Genomic DNA, 24738 nt, shown 5'->3' with positions numbered 1-24738 from the left:
ATGGTACACACTGCTGCCACTGTGCGTCGGTGGTGGAGGGAGTGAATGTTTGTCGATGGGGTGCCAATCAAGCGGGCTGCTTTGTCCTGGATGGTGTTGAGTTTCTTGAGTGTTGTTGGAGCTGAACCCATCCAGGCAAGTGGAGAGTTATTCCATCACACTCCTGACTTGTGCCTTGTAGATGGTGGACAGGCTTTGGGGAGTCAGGAGGTGAGTTACTCGCCTCAGGATTCCTAGCCTCTGACCTGCTCTTGTAGCCACGGTATTTATATGGCTACTCCAGTTCTGTTTCTGGTCAATTGTAGCCCCTAGGATGTTGATCGTGGGGGATTGAGCAATGGTAATGCCGTTGAATGTCAAGGGGAGATGGTTAGATTCTCTCTTGTTGGAGATGGTCATTGCCTGGCACTTGTGTGGCGCGAATGTCACTTGCCACTTATCAGCCCAAGCCTGGATATTGTCCAGATCTTGCTGCATTTCTACACGGACTGCTTCAGTATCTGAGGAGTCACGAATGGTGCTGAACATTGTGCAATCATCAGCGAACATCCCCACTTCTGACCTTATGATTGAAGGTAGGTCATTGATGAAGCAGCTGAAGATGGTTGGGCCTAGGACACTACCCTGAGGAACTCCTGCAGTGATGTCCTGGAGCTCAGATGATTGACCACCAACAACCACAACCATCTTCTTTTGTGCTAGGTATGACTCCAACCAGCGGAGGGTTTTCCCCCTGATTCCCATTGACCTCAGTTTTGCTAAGGCTCCTTGATGCCATACTCGGTCAAATGCTGCCTTGATGTCAAGGGCAGTCACTCTCACCTCACCTCTTGAGTTCAGCTCTTTTGTCCATGTTTGAACCAAGGCTGTAATGAGGTCAGGAGCTGAGTGGCCCTGGCGGAACCCAAACTGAGCGTCACTGAGCAAGTTATTGCTAAGCAAGTGCCGCTTGATGGCACTGTTGATGACACCTTCCATCACTTTACTGATGATTGAGAGTAGGCTGATGGGGCGGTTATTGGCCGAGTTGGACTTGTCCTGCTTTTTGTGTACAGGACATACCTGGGCAATTTTCCACATTGCTGGGTAGATGCCAGTGTTGTAGCTGTACTGGAACAGCTTGTCTAGGGGTGCGGCAAGTTCTGGAGCACAGGTCTTCAGTACTATTGCCGGAATATTGTCAGGGCCCATAGCTTTTGCAGTATCCAGTGCCTTCAGTCGTTTCTTGATATCACGCGGAGTGAATCAAATTGGCTGAAGTCTTGCATCTGTGATGCTGGGGACTTCAGGAGGAGGCCGAGATGGATCATCAACTCGGCACTTCTGGCTGAAAATTGTTGCAAATGCTTCACCCTTATCTTTCGCACTGATGTGCTGGGCTCCCCCATCATTGAGGATGGGGATATTTGTGGAGCCACCTCCTCCAGTTAGTTGTTTAATTGTCCACCACCATTCATGGCTGGATGTGGCAGAACTGCAGATCTTAGATCTGATCCGTTGGTTATGGGATCGCTTAGCTCTGTCTATCGCATGATGCTGATGCAGTTTGGCACGTAGATAGTCCTGGGTTGTAGCTTCACCAGGTTGACACCTCATTTTGAGGTATGCCTGGTGCTGCTCCTGGCATGCCCTCCTTCACTCTTCATTGAACCAGGTTTGGTCTCCTGATGGTAATGGTAGTGTGGGAGATATGCCGGACCGTGAGGTTACAGATTGTGGTTGAGTACAATTCTGCTGCTGCTGATGGCCCACAGCGCCTCATGGATGCCCAGTTTTGCATTGCTAGATCTGTTTGAAATCTATCCCATTTAGCACGGTGGTAGTGCCACACAACACGATGGACGGTATCCTCAATGTGAAGGCGGTACTTCGTCTCCACAAGGACTGTGCGGTGGTCACTCCTACCAATGCAGTCATGGACAGAAGCATCTGCGGCAGGCAGATTGGTGAGGACGAGGTCAAATGTGTTTTTCCCTCGTGTTGGTTCCCTCACCACCTGCCGCAGACCCAGTCTAGCAGCTTTGTCCTTTAGGACTCGGCCAGCTCAGTCAGTAGTGGTGCTACCGAGCCACTGTTGATGATGGACATTGAAGTCCCCCACCCAGAGTACATTTTGTGCCCTTGCCACCCTCAGTGCTTCCTCCAAGTGGTGTTCAACATGGAGGAGTACTGAGTCATCAGCTGAGGGAGGGCGGTATGTGGTAATCAGTAGGAGGTTACCTTGCCCATGTTTGACCTGATGCTATGAGACTTCACGGTACATGTACGGTAACGGTATGTGGCTATACTTTACTATCACTTGTCTCAACTCTTCGAATGGACGGTATATTAAGATTGTATGGAATGTACAGCCCAGGAACAAGCCTTTCGGCTCTACTGATCCATGCCATTGTTTATGTTCCACACAAGCCTCCTCCCATCCCTCTTTATCTTACCTTATCAGCATAGCCTTCTACTCCTTTTGCCGTTTGTGTATATGTGGTTTCCACTTAAATCCATCTATGCTGTTTGCCTCAGCTACTGCCTGTGGTAGCAAGTTCCACACTCTAACCACTTTCTGGGTAAGGAAATTTTTCCTGAATTTCCTATTGACTGCCATCTATTTATGGCTCCTAGTTTTGGTCTTTCCCACAAGTGGAAACATCTCTACGCCTACCCTATCAAACCCTTTTATAATCGTAAAGGCCTCCATAAGATCACCCGTCAGCCTTCCCTGTAATAGAGAAAAGAGCCCCTGGCTGTTCATCCTCTCTTGATAAGTATAACTGGTATAACATCTCCGTTTTAGTATCATCCTTGTAAATTTTTTTTGTACCTTCTCCAGTGCCTCTATATCCTTTTTGGAATATGGAGACCGGAATTGTGAGCAGTACTTCAAGTGTGTGGTCTGTACAATCAGTCTGCTTGTCCAACTTTGTTTTGACTTCCTTTAGTCCTCACCACAAGCTCTGCTCACTTGCCACCGATTCCACTCCTCTTTGCAGTCACACGTTCAGAATGAACCACATCATTTGTGAATAGCTACCCAGTTTGGCACAGCTTGAGCTTTGAATGCCATACCCAGTCTGCTCCCAAGATCACTTGCTCTCACCTCCATCACACCTCAGCTTCTGCTTTGTTGAAAACCTTAGCCTTGCGTTTGTCAACTCCAGGCTCAACTCAAATGCTCTACTTGCTGGCCTCCATTCCACAACCCTCTGTAAACTTCAACATGGCCATTACCTCCATGTTCGCTGACTTGCACTGGTTCCTTGTCACCAACATATTCAAATGAAAATATTTGTCCTTGTCTGTAAATCCCTCTGCATTTCCCCCACCTTATCTCTGCAATTTCCTTCAACCCTGTATCCTGTCCCCTTGTCCTGTTCCTGTGACTCTGGCCTTATGTGCATCCCCACCATTGGTGGCAGAATGTTCAGTCGTTTCAGTCTTGCTCTTGGGAACGCTGTCCCTTTATCCCTCCATTTCTCTCTCTCTCTCTATGTCACTCTGACCATCCTCTTCCATCAGAATCTGCTCACAGCTAATTTCTTAAACCTTGGTATTTTTGTTCATCCCTCTTGATCCCTGCCTTTAGAGTCATAGAGTTATACAGCACAGAAACAGGCCCTGCGGCCCATCGTGTCTGTGCCGGGCATCAAGCACCTAACTATTCTAATTCAATTTTCCAGACTTGGCCCGTAGCCTTGTATGCTATGGCGTTTCAAGTGCTCATCTAAATACATCTTAAATGTTGTGAGGGTTCCTGCCTCTACCACCTCTTCAGGCAGTGCGTTCCAGATTCCAACCACCCTCTGGGTGAAAATTTTTTTCCTCAAATCCCCTCAACCTCCTGCCCCTTACCTTAAATCTATGCCCCGTAGTTATTGACCTCTCAGCTAAGGGAAGAGGTTTCTTCCTATCTAACCTGTCAATAACCCTCATAATTTTGTATCCCTCAATCATATCTCCCCTCAGCCTTCTCTGCTTTAAGGAAAACAACCCTAGCTTTTTCAGTCTCTCTTCATAGCTGAAATGCTCCAGCCCAGGCAACATCCTGGTGAATCTTCTCTGCACCCTCTCCAGTACAATCACATCCTTCTAATGGTGTGGTGCCCAGAACTGTACACAGTACTCCAGCTATGGCGTAACTAGTGTTTTATACAGCTCCATCATAACCTCCCTGCTCTTATATTCTATGCCTCGGCTAATAAAGGCAGGCATACCATATTCTTTCCTGACCACCTTATCTACCTGTGCTTCTGCCTTCAGTGATCTGTGGACAAATACACCAAGGTTCCTCTGACCCTCTGTACTTCCTAGGGTCCTACCTTCCATTGTATATTCCCTTGCCTTGTTAGTCCTCCCTTAATGCATCACTTCACACTTCTCAAGATTAAATTCCATTTGCCACAGCTCCACCCATCTTACCAGCCCATCTATATCGTCCTATAATCTGAGGCTTTCCTCCTCACTATTTACGACACCACCAATTTTCGTGTCATCTGCAAACTTACTGATCGTACCTCTTATATTCACGTCTAAATCATTAATGTACACTACAAAAAGCAAGGGTCCCAGCTCTGATCCCTGTGGTACACCACTGGTCACAGGCTTCCACTTGCAAAAACACTCCTCGACCATTACCCTCTGCCTCCTGCCACTAAGCCAATTTTGGATCCAATTTGCCAAATTGCCCTGGATCCCATGGGCTCTTACCTTTTTAACCAATCTCCCATGCGGGACCTTATCAAAAGCCTTACTGAAGTCCATATAGACTACATCAACTGCTTTACCCTCATCTAAACATCTATTCACCGCCTCAAAATTCAATCAAGTTAGTCATACACGATCTCCCCCTGACACAGCCATGCTAACTATCCCTGTTTAATCCCTGCCTCTCCAAGTGGAGATTAATCCTGTCCTCAGAATTTTTTCCAATATTTTCCCCACAGATGTTAGACTCACCGGCCTGTAATTACCTAGTTTATCCCTGCTACCCTTCTTAAATAATGGCACCACATTCGCTGTTCTCCAATCCTCTGGTACGTGGTCCTGTGGCCAGAGAGGATTTGAAAATTTGTGTCAGAGGCCCTGCAATCTCCTCCCTTGCCTCACATAACAGCCTGGGGTACATCTCATCTGGGCCTGGGGATTTATCCACTTTTAAGCCCGCTAATAAATACTCCCTTTCAATGCTAATATGTTCAAGCATGTCACAATCCCCCTCCCTGATCTCTACACCTACATCGTCCTCCTCCATAGTGAACACAGATGAAAAGTAATCATTTAAAACCTCACCTATGCCTTCCGGCTCCACACACAGCTTGCCACTTTGGTCCCTAATAGGTCCTACATTTTCCCTGATTATCCTCTTGCCCTTAATATACTTATAAAACGCGTTAGGATTTTTCTTTATCTTGTCTGCCAGTGTTTTTTCATGTCCCCTCTTCGCTCTCCTAATTACTTTTTTAAGTACCCCCCTACACTTTCTATACTCCTCTCGGTCCTCCGCTGTTTTCAGCACTCTGAATCTGCCATAAGCCTCCTTTTTTTTCCTGATCCAATCCTCTATATCCCTTGACATCCAGGGTTCCCTGGCCTTCTTGGTCCTACCCTTCACCTTAATGGGTACATTTTGGCTCTGAACTCTCACTATTTTCTCTTTGAATGACTCCCACTGATCTGATGTGGACTTTCCTACAAGTAGCTACTCCCAGTCCACTTTGGCCAGATCCTGTTTTATCATCTTAAAATCGGCTTTCCCCCAATTCAGTACCTTTATTTTCACCTTTGTCCTTTTCCATAACTACCTTAAATCTTAGAGTTATGGTCACTATCCCCGAAATGTTCCCCCACTGACACTTCTACCACTTGTCCAGCTTCATTCCCTAGGATTAGGTCCAGTACTGCCCCTTCTCTTGTAGGACTATCTACGTATTGGCTCAGAAAGCTCTCCTGTATGCATTTTAAGAATTCTGCCCCCTTTAAGCCTTTTGCACTAAGACTAAGCCAGTTGATATTGGGGAATTTGAAATCTCCTACTATTATTACCCTATTATTTTTACACCTCTCTGAGATTTACCTACATATCTGCTCCTCTATCTCTCCCTGACTGTTTGACGGCCTGTAGTACACTCCCAGCCAAGTGATTGCCCCCTTTTTGTTTTAAGTTCGACCCATATGGCCTCATTAGAGGAACCTTCTAAGATATCATCCCTCCTTACTGCAGTAATTGACCCCTTGATCAGCAGTGCAATGCCACCTCCTCTTTTACCCCCCTCCCCTGTCATGCCTGAAGATTCTATACCCTGGAATATTGAGCTGCCAATCCTGCCCCTCCCTCATCGATGTCTCTGTGATAGCAATAATATCATAATGCCATGTGCTAATCAATACCCTCAATTCATCTGCCTTAGTAGTAAGACTCCTTGCATTAAAATAGATGCAATCCAGCATTGCATTTTTCACTTGCGCCTTAACAGGTCTATATTTGCTCTGCCTTCCAGACTGACTCATTTTCTCTTCTATATTTTACTGTGCATTACCCCCTACTGTAATTCCACTCTGTATTCCATCTCCCTGCCAAATTAGGTTAAACTCCCCCCCCCCCCCCCCCCCCAACAACAGCACTAGCAAACCTCCCAGCAAGGATGTTGGTCCCGTTCTGGTTCAGGTGCCACCCGTCCAACTTGTACAGGTCTCACCTTTGCCAGAAACAGACCTAGTGCACCACCTCCTCAGCCACGCATTCATCTGCTCTATCCTCCTATTCCTATACTCACTAGCACGTGGCACTGGGAGTAATCCAGAGATTACAACCTTTGAGGTCCTGCTTTTTAATCTGCTACCTAGCTCCCTAAATTCTTGTTGCAGGACCTCGTCCCTCTTTCTACTTATGTTGTTGGTACCAATGTGTACCACGACCTCTGACTGTTCACCCTTTCCCTTCAGAATGTCCTGCAGCTGCTTCAAGACATCTTTGACCCTAGCACCAGGGAGGCAACATACCACCCTGGAGTCTCGTCTGTGGGCACAGAAACGCCTATCTGTTCCCCTTACGGTTGAATCCCCTATCAGTATGACTCTCCCACTCTTTTTCATCCCCTCCTGAGCAGCAGAGCCATCCGTGGTGCCACGAACTTGGCTGTTGCTCCTCTCCTCTGGGAGGCCATCCCCCCAACAGTATCCAAAGCGGTATATCTGTTTGAGAGAGGGTTGGCCACAGGGGACCCCTGAACTACCTGCCTGTGCTTACTACTCCTCCTGATGGTCACCCATCCCTTTTCTGCCTCTGCAGCCATTACCTGCGGTGTGACCACCTCACTAAACGTGCTATCCACGACGTCCTCAGCGTCGCAGATGCTCCACAGTGAGTCCATCCGCAGCTCCAGTTGCGCAATGCGGTCCGCTAGTAGCTGCAGCTGGACACACACTTCCTGCCCACATGGTCACCAGGGACACTTCCAGTGTCCCTGATTTCCCACATAGCGCAGGAGGAGCATGCCACGGGGCTGAGTTCTCCTGCCATGACTTAGCCTTAGATTAGGCTCCTTAGTTACTCCCATTAATTTTGAGTACTAATTACGATAGGGACCTTATTCTACTCCAAACACTACCTACTACAATCTAAATTCCCTATCTTTACTTTTACTTCGGCTATTGAAAGTAGTAAAAAAGGGTAGAAATGTTCACCTATTCCTACTTACCAATCAGCTGCCTCCCCTTGCAATGCTTCACTTTCTGAAACACACTCGCTGTCCCTGTGAGAGTCTTTGAGAGTGTGTCTCCTCGCAGGTCCGCCTTGGTCTCGCTCTGTCCCTGGCCTCTCGCAGCCTCTTTTAAGCTGCTGGAACTCCTGCTTGCTGGTGCCTGTCTCCTTGCAGGTCTGCTCGGTCTCGCTCAACATCCAGTTGCATCACATCGATTTGTGAAGCAACATGGTAACTTTTTTTGGTTAAATGTGCGATATAAATGCATGATATTGATCTGTCAGCATTGGAAATAATGCCCAAAATTCATGTTTTTCCACCATCAGTAATGCAGCCTTGCAAGGAACAGCCGATAAATTTATGTGAGACAAGGCAACAGTTGTATTGAGGAAGAGTGAAACCTGATGCTGTTGGACAGGGAGCAACCCATTAGGACCATTAGCATTTAAGTAGGTAGAGGATCAACCATGATCTTGAGTGGTAGAGAAGACTCGAGGGCTGTGTGGCCTGCTCCTGTTTCTGTTATTTTTAATGCTACCAGTGCCCTACTTCAAAGTATCTGAATCCCACTTGGAAAAGGGGGATGCTTCCTGCCTGAACTTCATCAGAGACTCTTGAGTTTGTTCATCAGCCTCAGTCACCTGCACCAAGTGGGCAAAGCATCCTGTGTTGAACTGCACACACAGCCATTTAAAGCAGACAGGTTCTACAGGATACGAAGCCCCACTAGTCTTCACTTTATGTCACGATTCCCTACTGGTTTCAGTTCATTGGGAAGTACAAGAGTGTCAGTGGGTAGCATTCTCACCTCTGAGTCAGGTGGTTTTGGATTCAAGTCCCAGTCCAGAGTCTTGAGCACATAACTAACATTCCCAGTACAGTGCCAAGGGAATGCTTCACTGTTAGAGGTGCTGTTTTTCAGTTGGAAACTAAACCAAGGCTCTGTCTGCTTCCTCAGGTGGATGTAAAAGATCCCGTGGCACGATTTTGAAGAAGAAGAGGACAATTCTCCACAATTTTCTGGCTACTATTTATCACTCTGCCTACAACTAAAACAGATGATCTGGCCGTTTATCACATTGCAGTTTGTAGGACCTTGCTGTGTGCAAATTCCACAAGCAGTAATGTAATAATGACCAGTTAATTTTGTAATGCTGGTTGAGGGATAAATATTGGCCAAGACACCAGGGAGAATTTGCCTGCTTTTCTTTGAAATAGTGCTGTGGGGTCTTTTATGTCCACCCGAGAGGGCAGTTAAGGTTAAATATCTCATCCAAAAGACGAACATACGAATTAGGAGCAGGAGTAAGCCACTCGGCCCTTCGAGCCTGCTGCGCTATTCAGTAAGTTCATGGCTGAACTGGTTATTCCACATTTCCACCTACCCCGATAAGCTTCCACCCCGTTGTTTATCGAGTCTCTATCTACCTCAGCCTTAAAAATATTCAAAGACTCTGCTATCACTGCCTTTTGAGGAAGAGTCTGAGAGCATCGTGGATAGCACGTTGAGAGAGGTGTTCACACCACAGTTGAAGGGACTTGAGGAAGGAAGGGAATGGGTGACCACCAGGAAGTCCAAGAGAAAGAGGCAGGTAGTTCAGGAGTCCCCTGGGGTCCCGCTTGCAAATCGGTATTCCATTTTGGAGGCTGATGAGGCTGGTTCCTCCAGGGAGTGCGGACAGAGCCAAGCTGGCACCACAAGCAGCCTGTCTGCACAGGAAGGGGGAAAGAGAGGAAGAGCAATAGTAATAGGGGATTCTGTAGTCAGGGGAACAGATAGGCGCTACTGTGGCTGTCAACGTGACTCCAGGATGGTGTGTTGCCTACCTGGTGCCAGGGTCTGGGATGTCACTGAACGGCTGCAGGGCATCCTGAAGGGGGAGGGTGAGAAGGCAGAGGTCATGGTACATGTTGGTACCAATGACATAGGTAGAAAGAGGGATGAGGTCTTGCATCAAGAATTCAGGGAGTTAGGCAGTAGACTAAAAAGCAGGACCTCTCGGGTTGTAATCTCTGGATTACTCCCAGTGCCCCGTGCTAGCGCGTATAGAAATAGGAGAATAGTACAGATGAATGCGTGACTTAAGAGTTGGCGCAGGAGGGAGGGTTTTAGATTCCTGGACCACTTGGACCGTTTCTGGGGAAGGTGGGACCTATACAAGCGGGACGATCTACATCTGAACCAGAGGGGGACTAACATCCTTGCTGGCGGGTTTACTAGTGCTGTTGGGAGGAGTTTAAACTAATTTGGCAGGGGGAGGGGATGCAGACTCCTAGCAGAACACAGCTAAACACAGGAAAGCAAACAAGTCAGGGAATACAGCGGAAGTAAGTTTCAAAGGAGTAAGACCAGGATGGATGGCCTCTACTTTAATGCCAGGAGTATTACAGGTAAAACGGATGAGTTAAGGGCAAGGATTGACACGTGGAATTGTGATATAGTAGCCATCACGGAGATATAGTTGAGGGAGGGGCAGGATTGGCAGCTCAATATCCCGGGATATAGAATCTTCAGGCGATTCAGAGGAGGGGGTAAAAGAGGAGGGGGCATTGCAATGTTAGTTAAGGAGTCAGTTGCCGCAGTAAGGAGAGATGATATCTTGGAGGGGGCATCAAACAAAGCTTTATGGGTAGAGTTTAGGAATAAAAAAGGGACAGCCACATTGCTAGGTGTTTATTATAGACCCCCAGATAGTCAGCGGGAAATTGAGGAGCAAATATGTGCGCAATTTGCAGAGGTGTGTAAAAATAATAATAGGGTAATTATATTAGGTGATTTCAACTTTCCCAAAGTTAATTGGGATAGTCATCATGTTAAGGGCTTAGATGGAGTGGAGTTCTTAAAATGTATACAGGAGAACTTTTTAGCTCAATATGTAGAGGATTTTTTTTTATTTCCAAAATATACTTTATTCATAAAAATCTGTAAAAAAAAAAAAAAAAAATACATGACAAAACAGTTCTAAACAGCATCAAGTCAAAAATTACAAACAGTGCAAAGGACGTCAGTATCCTTCAATGCAGGAGTGAGTTGCCTCACAACCCTTCATTTCATTTCTCATGCCATGTACATTTTACAGCAAACAAAAATTTTCCCGATACAGTTCGAGGGGTTTTCCATGGATCCAGCCCCTCCGTTCAGCTTGGTGGGGGGACCTTACACAGTGGTCTTTCCCCATTGAGCCTTTGCTGCAGCTGCCCCAAACTTTAGTGCGTCCCTCAGCAGTACTCAGTAGTCCTGGACCTCGGAATGTGCCAGTCTGCAACATTCGGTCGTGGACAACTCTTTGCTCTGGAAGACCAGCAAGTTTCGGGCAGACCAAAGGGTGTCTTTCACCGAATTGATAGTCCTCCAGCAGCAGTTGATGTTTATCTCGGTGTGTGTCCCTGGGAACAGCCCGTAGAGCACAGACTCCTGTGTTACAGAGCAGCTTGGGATGAACCTTGACAAAAATCACTGCATCTCTTTCCACACCTGCTTTGCAAAGACACATTCCAGAAGGAGGTGGGCAACCGTCTCTTCCCCACCACAGCCAACGTGAGGGCATTTTGCGGAGGGCGTGAGACTTCAGGCGTGCAGGAAGGATCTGACGGGGAGGGCTCTTCTCACCACCAGCCAAGCTACATGTAGAGGATCCAACAAGGGAGGGTGCAGTGCTGGACCTAATTCTGGGGAATGAAGCCGGACAGATGGTTGATGTGTTGGTGGGGGAGCATTTTAGTGATAGCGACCACAACATGGTACAATTTAAGTTTGTTATGGAGAAAGAAATAGACAAGTTGCAGAAAAAGGTTTTGGATTGGGGGAGAGCGAATTTTAGGAAAATAAGGCAGGATCTGGCCAAGGTAGGCTGGAAAGAGTTACTTGTCGGGAAATCTACAGAAGAGCAGTGGGAGGCATTCAAAAAGGAAATGGGGAGGGTACAGGCCCAACATGTTCCCTCTAGGGTAATAGGTAGGAGCAACAAGCCCAGAGAACCATGGATGACCAGAAACATTCAGGGTACGATGAGAAGGAAAAGAGAGGCTTTTAGCAAATACGGGAGAGCAAATCAACGGAAGCATTAGTGGAGTACAGAAAGTGTAGTATGGAGCTTAAGAAAGCAATTAGGAGAGCAAAGAGAAAGCTCTGGCTGGTAAAAGTAGGGAAAATCCCAAGATATTCTATAAGTATATCAATGGGAAGAGGATAACCAGGGAAAGAGTAGGACCCATTAGGGACCAAGGGGGAAATCTGTGGGTGGAGCCAGAGGACATTGGTAGGGTGTTGAACGAATACTTCACATCTGTCTTCACCCAAGAGAATGAGGATGACGATATGAAACTCAGGGAGAGAGACTGTGAGGTTCTTGAGAAAATTGTCATAGGGAGTGACCAGGTATTGGAGGTTTGGCAGGCTTGTGTCCCAGGATGCTGTGGGAGGCGAGGGTGGAGATTGCAGGGGCTCTGACCCAAATTTTTAATTCCTCTCTGGCCATGGGGGAGGTGCTAGAGGACTGGAGAACAGCTAATATGGTCCCACTATTGAAGAAAGGTTGTGGAGATAAGCCAGGGAACTACAGACCAGTGAGTCTCACGTCAGCGGTAGGGAAACTATTGGAGAAAATTCTGAAGGAGAGAATCTATCTCCACTTGGAGAGGCAAAATTTGATTAGGAATAGTCAGCATAGCTTTGTCAGAGGGAGGTCATGCCTGACAAATTTGATTGAATTTTTTGAGCATGTGACCGGGTGTGTAGATGAGGGTAGTGCAGTTGATGTAGTTTACATGGATTTCAGCAAAACCTTTGACAAGGCCCCACATGGGAGACTTATCAAGAAAGTAAATGCACATGGGATACAGGGTAACTTGATGAGGTGGATTCAAAATTGGCTTAGCTGTAGGAGACAGAGAGTGATGACAGACGGCTGTTTTAGTGACTGGAAGCCAGTGTCCAGTGGCGTACCACAGGGATCTGTGCTGGGTCCCCTATTGTTTGTCACTTATATATATCTATATATTTATGTAGATGACTGTGTGGGGGGGGGGGGTAGGGTCAGTAAGTTCACGGATGACACAAAGATTGGCCGAGTGGTTAACAGTGAGGTTGAGTGTCTTAGGTTACAGGAAGATATAGACGGGATGGTCAAATGGGCAGAAAAGTGGCCGATGGAATTTAACCCTGAAAAGTGTGAGGTGATGCACTTTGGAAGGAGTAATGTGACATGGAAGTATTCAATGAATGGCCTGACACTGGGAAGTTCCGAGGAACAAAGGGACCTTGGCCTGTTTGTCCATAGATCTCTGAAGGCAGAAGGGCAGGTTAATAGGGTGGTGAAAAAGGCATATAGGACTTGCCTTTATCAATCGAGGCATAGATTACAAAAGCGGGGAGGTCATGTTGGAGTTGTATAGAACTTTGCTAAGGCCACAGCTGGAGTACTGTGTGCAATTCTGGTCGCCACATTATAGGAAGGATGTGATTGCACTGGAGGGGTGCAGAGGCGATTCACCAGGATGTTGCCTGGGATGGAACATTTAAGCTATGAAGAGAGGTTGGATAGGCTTGGGTTGTTTTCGCTGGAGCAGAGAAGACTGAGGGGTGACCTGATCGAGGTGTACAAGATTATGAGGGGCATGGACAGGGTGGATAGGGAGCAGCTGTTCCCCCTTAATTGAAGGGTCAGTTATGAGGGGACACAAGTTTAAGGTGAGGGGCAGGAGGTTTAAGGCAGATTTGAGGAAGAACTTTTTTACCCAGAGGGTGGTGACGATCTGGAATGCACTGCCTGGGAGGGTGGTAGAGGCGGGTTGCCTCACATCCTTTTAAAAAGTACCTGGATGAGCACTTGACACGTCATAACATTCAAGGCTATGGGCCAAGTGCTGGCAAATGGGATTAGGTAGACAAGTCAGGTGTCTTTAATGCATCGGTACAGACTCGATGAGCCAAAGGGCCTCTTCTGCACTGTATTATTCTGTGATTCTGTGAAGAGAATTCCAAAGACTCACGTCCCTCTGAGAGAAAAAGTTTCCCCTCATCTCTGTCTTAAATGGGCAACCCCTTATTTTTGAACTGTGACCCCTAGTTCTAGATTCTCCCACAAGTGGAAACATACTTTCCACATCCATCCTGTCAGGACCCCTCAGGATCTTATATGTTTCAATCAAGTTGCCTCTTACTCTTCTAAATTCCAGCGGATACAAGCCTAGCCTGTCCAATCTCTCCTCGTGAGACAGTTAGCCCATTTCAGGTATTAGTCCAGTAAACCTTCTCTGTACTGCCTCCAACACATTTACATCCTTCCTTAAATAATTAGACCAGTACTGTACACAGTACTCCAGATGTGGTCTCACCAATGCCCTATATAGTTGAAGCATAACCTCCCTCCTTTTGTATTCAATTCCCCTTGCGATAAACGATAACTTCTATTAGCTTTTCTAATTACGTGCTGTACCTGCATACTAACCTTTTGCGATTCATGCACTAGGACACCCAGATCCTTCTGCATATCAGAGCTCTGCAATCTCTCACCATTTAGATAATATGTTCCTTTTTATTCTTCCTGTCAAAGTGGACAGTTTCACACTTTCCCACATTATACTCCATTTGCCAGGTCTTTGCCCACTCACCTAACCTATCTATATCCGTTTGTAGCCCCCTTATGTCGTCTTCACAAGTTACTTTCCTACCTATCTTTGTGTCATCAGCAAATTTAGCAACTATACCTTCGGTCCTTTCATCTAAGTCATTTATATAAATAGTAAAAAGTTGAGGCCCCAGCACAGATCCCTGTGGCACACCACTCGTTACATCTTGCCAACCAAAAAATGACCCATTTATGCCTACTCTGTTTCCTGTTAGCTAGCCAATCTTCTATCCACGCCAATATGTTACCCCCTACACCATGACCTTTTATTTTCTGCAGTAACCTTTGATGTGGCACCTTATCAAATGCCTTCTGGAAATCTAAGTACAATACATCCACCTGTTCCCCTTTATCCACAGCACACGTAACTCCCTCAAAGAACTCCAGTAAATTGGTTAAACATGATTTCTCTTTCACAAAAGCACATTGACTCTTCCTGATTACCTGGAATTTTTCTAAATGCCCTGCTATAATGTCTTTAATAATAGCTTCCAACATTTTCCCGAAGACAGATGTTAAGCTAACTGGCCTGTAGTTTCCTGGTTTGTGTCTCCCTTTTTGAATAAAGGAGTTACATTCGCTATTTTCCAATCTAACAGAACCTTCCCCAAATCTAGGGAATTTTGGAAAATTTAAACTAATGTATTAGCTATCTTCCTAACCACTTCTTTTAACACCCTAGGATGAAGTCCATCAGGACCCAGGGACTTGTCAGCCTGCAGCTCCAACAATTTGTTCAGTACCACTTTCCTGGTGATTGTAATTTTCTTGAGTTCCTTCCTCCCTTCCATTTCCTGACTTACAGCTAATACTGGGATGTTACTTGTATCCTTAATAGTGAAGACTGATGCAAAATATCTGTTCAATTCATCTGCCATCTCCTTATTATCCATTATTAATTCCCCAGACTCACTTCCTATAGGACCAATGCTCACTCTGTTATCTCTTTTTAAAATGTCTATAGAAACTCTTACTAACTGTCTTTATATTTCTAGCTAGCTTCCTCTCGTACTCTAATTTTACCTTCTTTATCAATCTTTTAGTCATTCTTTGCTGTTTTTATATTCTGTCCAATCTTCTTACCTGCCACATCTCTTTGTGCAATTATATGCTTTGATAATATCTTTAACTGTTTTAGTTAACCATTGATGGCGGGTCCCATCCTTGGAATTTTTCTTTCTAGTTGAAATGTATCTATTCTGTGTATTCTGAAATATCTCCTTAAATGTCTGCCACTGTATCTCTATTGACCTATCCCTTAACCTGATTTGCCAGTTCACTTTAGCTTCACTTCTGCTTTCATGCCCTTCTAATTGCCCTTATTTAAGTTTAAAATACTAGTCTTGGACCCACTCTTCTCTCCCTCAAACTGACAGGAGCTCCGACAGTGCATCCTTCCTTCAGTACTGCACTGAAGTGTCAGCCTAGATTTTGTGTTCAAGTCTCTGGAGTGGGTCTTGAACCCACAACCTTTTCACTCAGGGGCAAGAGTGCTACCCACTGAACCATGCCTGAAATGGACAAACAAGTTAATAGGATCTGAAAAAGGACAAAGTTCTACTTACTGTATAGCTTCTAGTTTGATTTAGTAGAGGGCTTTTCTTAGTGAAGAGAAATGCCAGGAGAAACAGGCAAGTGATTGCGATCCTCAGACAGGAGGATGTGAGATCATCTGCATATTGCTGGGGAGTTGATGAGCCTGATTGTTGAGGTAAAAAGATCCTTGTTCTAGAGTGTGACTATATTTGACAGTGATTACTTTGAGAGCTGCCTGCAGGTATGCCACAGTCTCTGTGGGGATTGGCACCATCCCAATGTGTAGTTACTACAAACTGTAGTCTGAATTATCCATGCTTTGGAACACAACCCAGTCAGAGTTTTGAAGTCTATTGGAGCAGCTTTAATAGTTTACAGAACTCTCATTGAGTTGCAAAAGCAGTAGCACATGAAATGCCTTCACTCGCTGAGAGCTGCCTTGAATTGACTGATTGTTCCAGCCTAGATTAAATGGTGCTGCAGTCTGTCAGCTCTGAATTGCAGTTCAGGAATCTTTGGATGTGTACCATAGTATTTGGCATGGTCCTGCTAACTTGTGGCAGAGAGGTCAGTTAGGGTGAACAAACGTGGAATTGGTTTCTCAGACTAACAGGGCAAGTAGGCACAGCAAAGCACAGACTCAGCAAAAACTCCTTCAGAGATGCTTGAGTAATTACCATTAACTGTATAGAAATAAATACACCCCAAAATGCTAAAGGCTTTTGTAGTTACATTTTAAGCTCATTGTTTTAAATGTTTTAAAACCAACGCAACTTTTGTCTTCTGCAGCGCTTCGGTTCTGCCCACCCAACAGTAGGAAAACAAATGGGAAACAAGTAGGGCGACAACTGTACCACAGCGGCTCATTGCCGGGATTGGTGGGATGCCAATTCATGCTGATTCTCAAGGTGTGGCCATTGCTCAGTCGGTAGCATCCTCGCCTTGGAGTCAGATGGTTTTGAGTTCAAGTCACATTCCAGAGAAATCTCAGCTGGCACTCTAGTGTAGTACTGAGGGGGTGCTGCACTGTCAGAGGTGCTGTCATTTGGGTGAGACATTAAGCTGAGGCGGTGTCTGCCCTGTTAGATGATCATAAAAGATTCCATAGTACTATTTGACGAAGAGCATGTGAGTTCTCCTAAGTTTCCTGGCTAATATTTATTCCAGCACCTACATCACTAAAATAGCTGATCTGGTTATTGCTGTTTGTGGAACCTTGCTATGCGTAAATTGTATGCTGTGTTTCCTACATTGCAATAGTGACTAAACTCTAAAAGTACTTCATAGTGTGTAAAACCCTTAAGGACATCCTGAGGGTCTGAAAGAGGCTATATAAATGTGAGTCTTTCTATGTCTGTAGTCCTTTCCATGCTGCAGTCCCACTCTGCGTCCTGCCATTATACAGAATCAGGAGGTGGAGGCCATGTGCTTCCTGAAAACAATAAGACAGTCTTTCCCAGGCCACACTGTTAACCTCTAGAGCAGCTTGTCAAAGGCATGGAAGCATGCCACTTGCCTGCCACAGGGAGACTAGTGAGGGTAGGAGAAGGATTAAAAAGTTCGAGGGAATCTTAACATTCAATGTGTTTCTTTGGTGCCAATCCAATGAATATTTATGAATAAATAGAACACGAATGCAACTCACTTCTCAAGGGCAATTAAGGATGGGCAATAAATGCTGGTTTTACCAGTGACGCTCACATCCCATGAAAGAATTTTTAAAAAACTCATGGAGCAAAATATTGCAGATGATGAAAATTTGAAATAAAAACAAACAATGCTGGAAATACTCGGCAGGTCAGGCAGCATCTGTGGAGAGAAAAACAGCGTTGGTGTTTCAAGTCAATTATCTTTCACGGGACTGAGTTTTGACCCAGGGAGACTTTGCTATTAGGTAATATTTTGAGTTATCTTTTTCCGCTGCACCTGCCTCTGCCCCTTGGGTAGTGCCATCCACAGATGGTCTTCCTGTCATTTTTCCACCATGTAAATTTGCGTCATGCTTTTAAAATGCTGATCGTGGCTTTGGCTCTAAGTCTGCTCCCAGCCACTCTTCATAGTCTTTTCTCCTCTTAGCAAAAAAGGGAAAATCATTGACAGGCTGCGCCAGTATGTTTAAGCGCATGCCTGAAATTTGCGTGGCAGATGTCTTTGAGGTGATTTCACTCAGGGGAGGAGAACACTCTGTTTTAATTAGTGTTTGGATACAGCACATCTCTTTGAAGTTATATTTTACATCATCGACTTTAAAAAAATAATTTATTGGAGCCTTCGAAAATGTTCCGCTGCTTTGTCCAGATCATGCAGTTCAGTTGAGAGTGAATAAATGCAAATCTGATCCAGGCATTAAGAATCCCCTTTCGTTGGCTGATCTCAACAGGGCTCTACAATTAACCCTTAACATAAGAACATAAGAAATAGGAGCGGGAGTCAGCTATATGACTCCTTGAGCCTACTCCTCCATTAAATAAGATCATGCCTGATCTGATCTTGGCATCGACTCCACTTTCCCAGAACCTTTGACTCCCCATATTTCAAAACTCTCAGCCTTGAATATGTTCAATGACTCAGCCTCCACAGCTCTCTGGGGTAGAGAATTCCAAAGATTCACGACCCTCTGAGAGAAGAAATTGCTCCTCATCTCCATCTCAGATGGGCGACCCCTTCTCTGAAATTATTCCCCCTAGTTCTAGATTCCCCCACGAGGAGCAACATCTACCTTGTCAAGCCCCTCAAAATCTTATATGTTTCAATAAGATCATCTCTCATTCTTCTAAACTCCAGTAAGTATAGGCCCAACCTTTCCTCATAAGACAACCCCTTCTTCCCAGGAATCAGCCTAGTGTACCTTCTCTGAACTGCCTCCAATGCAAGTATATCCCTCCTCAAATAAGGAGACCAAAACTATACACAGTACTCTAGGTGTGGTGTCACCAATGCCAAGCACAGTTGCTGCAATAAAAACCAACATCCTACAAGAGAAGGGGCAGTACTGGACCTAATCCTAGGGAATGAAGCTGAATAAGTGGTAGAAGTGTCAGTCGGGGAGCATTTTGGGGATAGTCTCCATAACTCTGTATGATTTAAGGTAGTTGTGGAAAAGGACAAAGACAGAACGGAAATAAAGGTACTGAATTGGAGGAAGGCCGATTTCTGTATGATAAAACCAAATCTGGCCAAAGTGGACTGGGAGCAGCTACTTGTCGGAATGTCTACATCAGACCAGTGGGAGTCATTCAAAGAGGAAATAGTGAGAGTTCAGAGCCAACATGTTCCCGTTAAAGAGAAGGGTAGGACCAACAAGTCCAGGAAACCCTGGATTGTCAAGGGATATAGCGGATTGGATCAGTTTAAAAAAAAAAGGAGGCAGATTCAGAGTGCTGAAAACAGCGGAGGCCCTAGAGGAGTATAGAACATGTAGGGGAGTACTTAAAAAAGTAATTAGAGCGAAGAAGGGACGTGAAAAAACACTGGCGGGCAAGGTAAAGGAAAATCCTAAGGCATTTTATAAGTATATTAAGGGCAAGAGGATAATCAGGGAAAGAGTAGTTCCCATTAGGGACCAAAGTGGCAATCTTTGTGTGGAGCCGGAGGATATAGGTGAGGTTTTAAATGATTACTTTTCATCTGTGTTCACTATGGAGAAGGACGAAGTTGGTGCAGAGATCAGGGAGGGGAATTGTGATATACTTGAGCATATTAGTTTTGAAAGGGAGGATGTATTAGCTGTTTTAGCAGGCTTAAAAGTAGATAAATCCCCAGGCCCAGATGAGATGTATCCCAGGCTGTTATGTGAGGCAAGGGAAGAGATAGCAGGGGCTCTGACACACATTTTCAAATCCTCTCTGGTCACAGGAGAGGTACCAGAGGACTGGAGGACAGCAAGTGTGGTACCATTATTCAAGAAGGGTAGCAAGGATAAGCCAGGTTATTACAGGCCGGTGAGTCTAACATCAGTGGTTGGGAAACTATTGGAAAAAGTTCTGAGGGACAGGATTAATCTCCACTTGGAGAGGCAGGGATTAATCAGGGATAGTCAGCATAGCTTTGTCAGGAGGAGATCGTGTCTAACTAACTTGATTAAATTTTTTGAGGAGGTGATGAGATGTGTAGATGAGGGTTAAGCAGTTGATGTAGTCTACATGGACTTCAGTAAGGCTGTTGATGAGGTCCCCCATGGGAGATTGGTTAAGAAGGTAAGAGCCCATGGGATCCAGGGCAATGTGGCAAATTGGATCCAAAATTGGCTTAGCGGTAGGAGGTAGAGGATAATGGTGGAGGGCTGTTTTTGCGAGTGGAAGCCTGTGACCAGTGGTGTACCAAAGTGATCGGTGCTGGGACCCTTGCTGTTTATAGTGTACATTAATGATTTAGACGTGAATATAGGAGGTATGATCAGTAAGTTTGCAGATGACACGAAAATTGGTGGTGTCGTAAATAGTGAGGAGGAAAGTCTTAGATTATAGGATGATATAGATGGGCAGAGCAGTGGCAAATCGAATTTAATCCTGAGAATTGTGAGGTGATGCATTTTGGGAGGACTAACAAGGCAAGGGAATATACAATGGATGGTAGGACCCTTCGGAAGTACAGAGAGTCAGAGAGACCTTGATGTACTTGTCCCTAGATCACTGAAGGCAGCAGCACAGGTAGATAAGGTGGTTAGGCGGCATATGGGATACTTGCCTTTATTAGCCGAGGCATAGAATATAAGAGCAGCGAGGTTATGATGGAACTGTATAAAACGCTATTTAGGCCACAGTTGGAGTACTGTGTACAGTTCTGGGCACCACACTATAGGAAGGATGTGATTGCACTAGAGAGGGTGCAGAGGAGATTCTCCAGGATGTTGCCTGGGCTGGAGCATTTCAGCTATGAAGAGAGACTGAAAAGACTAGGGTTGTTTTCCTTAGAGCAGGGAAGGCTGATGGGGAACATGATTGAGGTATACAAAATTATGACGGGCATTGATAGATTAGATAGGAAGAAACTTTTTCCCTTAGCGGAGGGGTCAATAACCAGGGGGCATGGATTTAAGGTAAGGGGCAGGAAGTTTAGAGAGGATTTGAGGAAAATTTTTTTCACCCAGAGGGAAGTTGGAATCTGGAACGCACTGCCTGAAGAGGTGGTAGAGGCAGGAACCATCACAACATTTAAGAAGTATTTAGATGAGCACTTGAAGCGCCATAGCATACAAGGCTATGGGCCAAGAGCTGGAAAATGTGATTAGAATAGGTAGGTGCTTGATGGTTGGCACAGACACGATGGGCCGAAGGGTCTGTTTCTGTGCTGTATAAAACTCTATGGCTGTATTTGCCTTCTTAATTACTTGCTGTACCTGCCTGCTGACTTTTTATTTTTCATGTGCCAGAGCACCCAGACCCCTCAGTACCGCAGTATTCTGTAGTCTCTCTTCATTTAAATAATATTTTGGTTTTCTATTCTTCCTATCAAAGTGGATGACCTCACATTTTTCCACATTATACTCCAACTGCCAAATTTTTGCCCTCTCACTTAACCTATCTATAACCCTTTGTAGACTCTTTGTGTCCTCCTTACAACTTGCTTTACCACCCATCTATGAATTGTCAGCAAATTTGGATACAGTACACTCAGTCCCTTCAAAGAACGAACAAAGAACAGTACAGCACAGGAACAGGCCATTCAGCCCTCCAAGCCTGCGCCAATCTTGATGCCTGCATAAACTAAAACCTTCTGCACTTCCGGGGACCGTATCCTTCTATTCCCATCCTATTCATGTATTTCATCCAAGCCATTAATATAGGTCGTAAATAGTTGACGCCCCAGCGCTGATCCCTGTGGCACCCCACTAGTTACAGTTTGCCAACCTGAAAATTACCCATTTATCCCGAGTCTTTGATTCCTATTAGTTAGCCAATCCTCTATCCATGCTAATATATTACCCAAACATTATGAGCTCTTGTGTTAGTAACCTTTTACATGGCACCTTACTGAATGCCTTTTGGAAATCCAAATACATTACATCTACTGGTACCCGTTTATCCACCCTGCTTGTTACATCCTCAAAGAACTCTAATAAATTTGTCAAACATGATTTCATAAAACCATGTTAATTCTGCTTGATTGTATTGTGATTTTCTAAATGTCCTGCTACTACTTCCTTAATAATGGATTTTAGCATTTTCCCAATGAAGATATTCAGCTAACTGGCTTCTTGCTTTCTGTTTCCCTCCTTTCTTGAATAGGGGCGTTACATCTGCAGTTTTCCAATCCACTGGGACCCTTCCAGAATCTAGGGAATTCTGGAAGATTACAACCAGTGCATCCTCTATCTCTGCAGCCACTTCTTTTAAGACCCTAAGACGCAGGCCATCAGATCCAGGGGACTTGTCAGCCTTTCATCTCATAAGTTTGCCTCGTACTTTTTCTCTCGTGATGATTGCTTAAAATTCCTCCTCCCTCTTGCTGCCTGATTTTGTACTGGTTTTGGGATGTTTTTAGTGCCTTGTTCAAAGTCTGCCATTTCCTTGTTTCCCATTATTAATTCCCCAGTCTCATCCTCTAAGGGATTAAAGTCTACTTTAGCTACTCTCTTCCTGTTTATATACTTGTAGAAGTTTTTACAGTCTGTTTTTATATTCTTGCTATTTTACCTTCATAATCTGTTTTCTCCCTCTTTACTATATTTTTAGTCATCCCTTGCTGGGTTCTAAAATTTTCCCAATCTTCTGGCCTACCACTAATTTTGCAGCATCATATACCTTTTCTTTCAATTGGATACCATCCTTAACTTCTTTGGTTAGCCACGGAAGGTTCATCCTTCCCACAGAGTCTTTCTTTCTCAATGGAATATATCTTTATTCAGCCAGAGCCCTGCCTTCAAGAGAGGAAGGGAAAATTGGTAGAAATAAAATATACTTGTGTCAGTAGCAGGCTGTGAAAAATTCAGTTGTGTTTTAAGAAGAGAAACTGAGTCCATTTTATTCTCTTTAAGTGCTAAGGGACTAAGGCTGAGTAATGTTCCTGTTCTGTGCTTCAATGCAGGTCCAGGCACAAGTGCGGAATACCAAAGCTCAGTTTGACAAGCTAAAGAATGATGTGTGTCAGAAAGTGGACTTACTCGGAGCGAGTCGTTGCAATCTGCTCTCCCAGTCACTTGCTGCTTACCAGGTAATGACGCTTTAGAGCGGAACGCATCACACAAACAAGATGCCATTAGATAGCAGCATAATGACATCTGCAAACTTTGGGGCTGTGCTCATTCTGCAGGGAGATGCTTTTCGCCTTCCATGTCTCTGTGTTCTCAATTAAGAGGGCAGCATCACACTCTGCATAATTGTTATCATTTGGCATAGTACACAGTTAGTGCTTAACTAATGATAATTACAAATACCTGCTGAGGCTTTTTTTTTATATAAGAGGTGCAGTCATGATCCCTAAAACAGTTTTGTAGTTCCTTCAAGGTATGATCTGGCAGGCTGCTCAAACTTTTTTATTATATATTCTCTGGATATTTGCATGACTAGCAAGGTCGGCATTTATGAGCAACTTGCAGAGCAACTTGCTAGGCCATGTCAGAGAACAATTGGCAGTCACCTGAAAACATTTTATACACAAATAAAGTGTTGGAGATTAGCAATGGAAAAAGTTCGGTATATTAAGAAGCCAAAGGGAAATCCTTCATGTAGAGACAGAGGGCACAGCTAAAGTATTACATGAGCACCTCTGTCTTCACAAAGGAAGTGAATGATGCAAAGGTTTCACTAGAGGAGGAGAGAGAAGTTATGGACAGGATAGTACTGGATAAGATGTGCTAAAAAGATTAGCATTACTGAAAGTTGTTAATTTACCTGGCCCAGATGGAATGCATCCTAGATTGTTTGAAGAAGCAAAGGTAGAAATAGCTGAGCCATTGGTCATAATATTTCAATCCTCATTGACTACAGGCATGGTGCTGGAGGATGGAGGGTTGCTAATATAACACCACTACTCAAGAAAGGAGAGAGGGATAAACCAGAAAGCTAGAGGCCAGTCAGCTTAACATCACTAGTGAGGAAGCCATTATCAGGGACAAAATAAGCTTTCATTTGGAAAGACATGGATTTAACAAGGAGACCCAATATAGGTTTGTTAAAGACAAATCATGTCTGACTAACTTGATTAAATTCTTTGAGGAGGTAACAGAGAAGGTTGATCAAGGTAGTGCAGTAGATGGGCTTTCGAAAGGTATTCGACAAAGTGTCACACAGGAGGCTTTTTAAGAAGATGGAAGCCCATGGAATTAGTGGAAAAGTGGCGGTATGGATACAGAATTGGCTCGGTGACAGGAGGCAGAGGGCAGTGATGGATGTTCTTCAGACTTGGAGGTCATTTGCAGTTTTGGGCACATTACATTTTTTAAATGTATTTTTTATAGACGACCTAGATTCAAGTGTCGGCAGTAGCAATATAAAGTTTGCAGATGATATGAAACTTAGCAATGTAGTATATAGTGATGAGGATAGCTGTGGACTTTAGGATAGACAGGAAGGTGAAATGGGCAGAAGCATGGCAGATGGAGAGAAGTGTGAAGTGCTGCAATTTGGAAGGACTGCTATGGAAATACAGTATACTATAAATGGTATGGTTTTGAAAAGTGTAGATGAGCAGAGACATCTTGGACCATATATGCAAATCCTTAAAAGTGGCACGGCAAGTTGATAAGCATACAGTTTAATTGGGTTTATAAATAGAGGCATAGAATATAAAAGCAAAGAGATCATGCTAGAATGTTATAAATCACTGCTTAGGCCTCAGCTGGAGTATTGCTGAGCACGACACTTCAAGGAAGATGCATTAGGATGCAGAGGAAGTTACCAGGGATGAGAAGCTAGAAAAGTTAGGGCTGTTCTCATGGGAAC

General features: G+C 44.7%; 1 protein-coding gene across 3 annotated transcripts in view; it reads left to right on the top strand.

Annotated features, from left to right (window-relative positions):
- The window catches only part of LOC137372330 (islet cell autoantigen 1-like), a 114185-nt gene that overhangs the window by 42033 nt on the left and 47414 nt on the right, over positions 1-24738 (top strand). For all 3 annotated transcript variants that reach the window (XM_068036181.1, XM_068036180.1, XM_068036182.1), the window contains exon 7: positions 22883-23008. In XM_068036181.1, the coding sequence (XP_067892282.1) occupies positions 22883-23008 (126 nt within the window). The remainder of the gene's footprint in view (positions 1-22882; positions 23009-24738) is intronic.

This window comes from Heterodontus francisci, chromosome 7 (assembly GCF_036365525.1).
Source record: "Heterodontus francisci isolate sHetFra1 chromosome 7, sHetFra1.hap1, whole genome shotgun sequence".
NCBI classification, from domain to species: domain Eukaryota; kingdom Metazoa; phylum Chordata; class Chondrichthyes; order Heterodontiformes; family Heterodontidae; genus Heterodontus; species Heterodontus francisci.
This window is presented reverse-complemented; position numbering and strand designations above follow the sequence as displayed.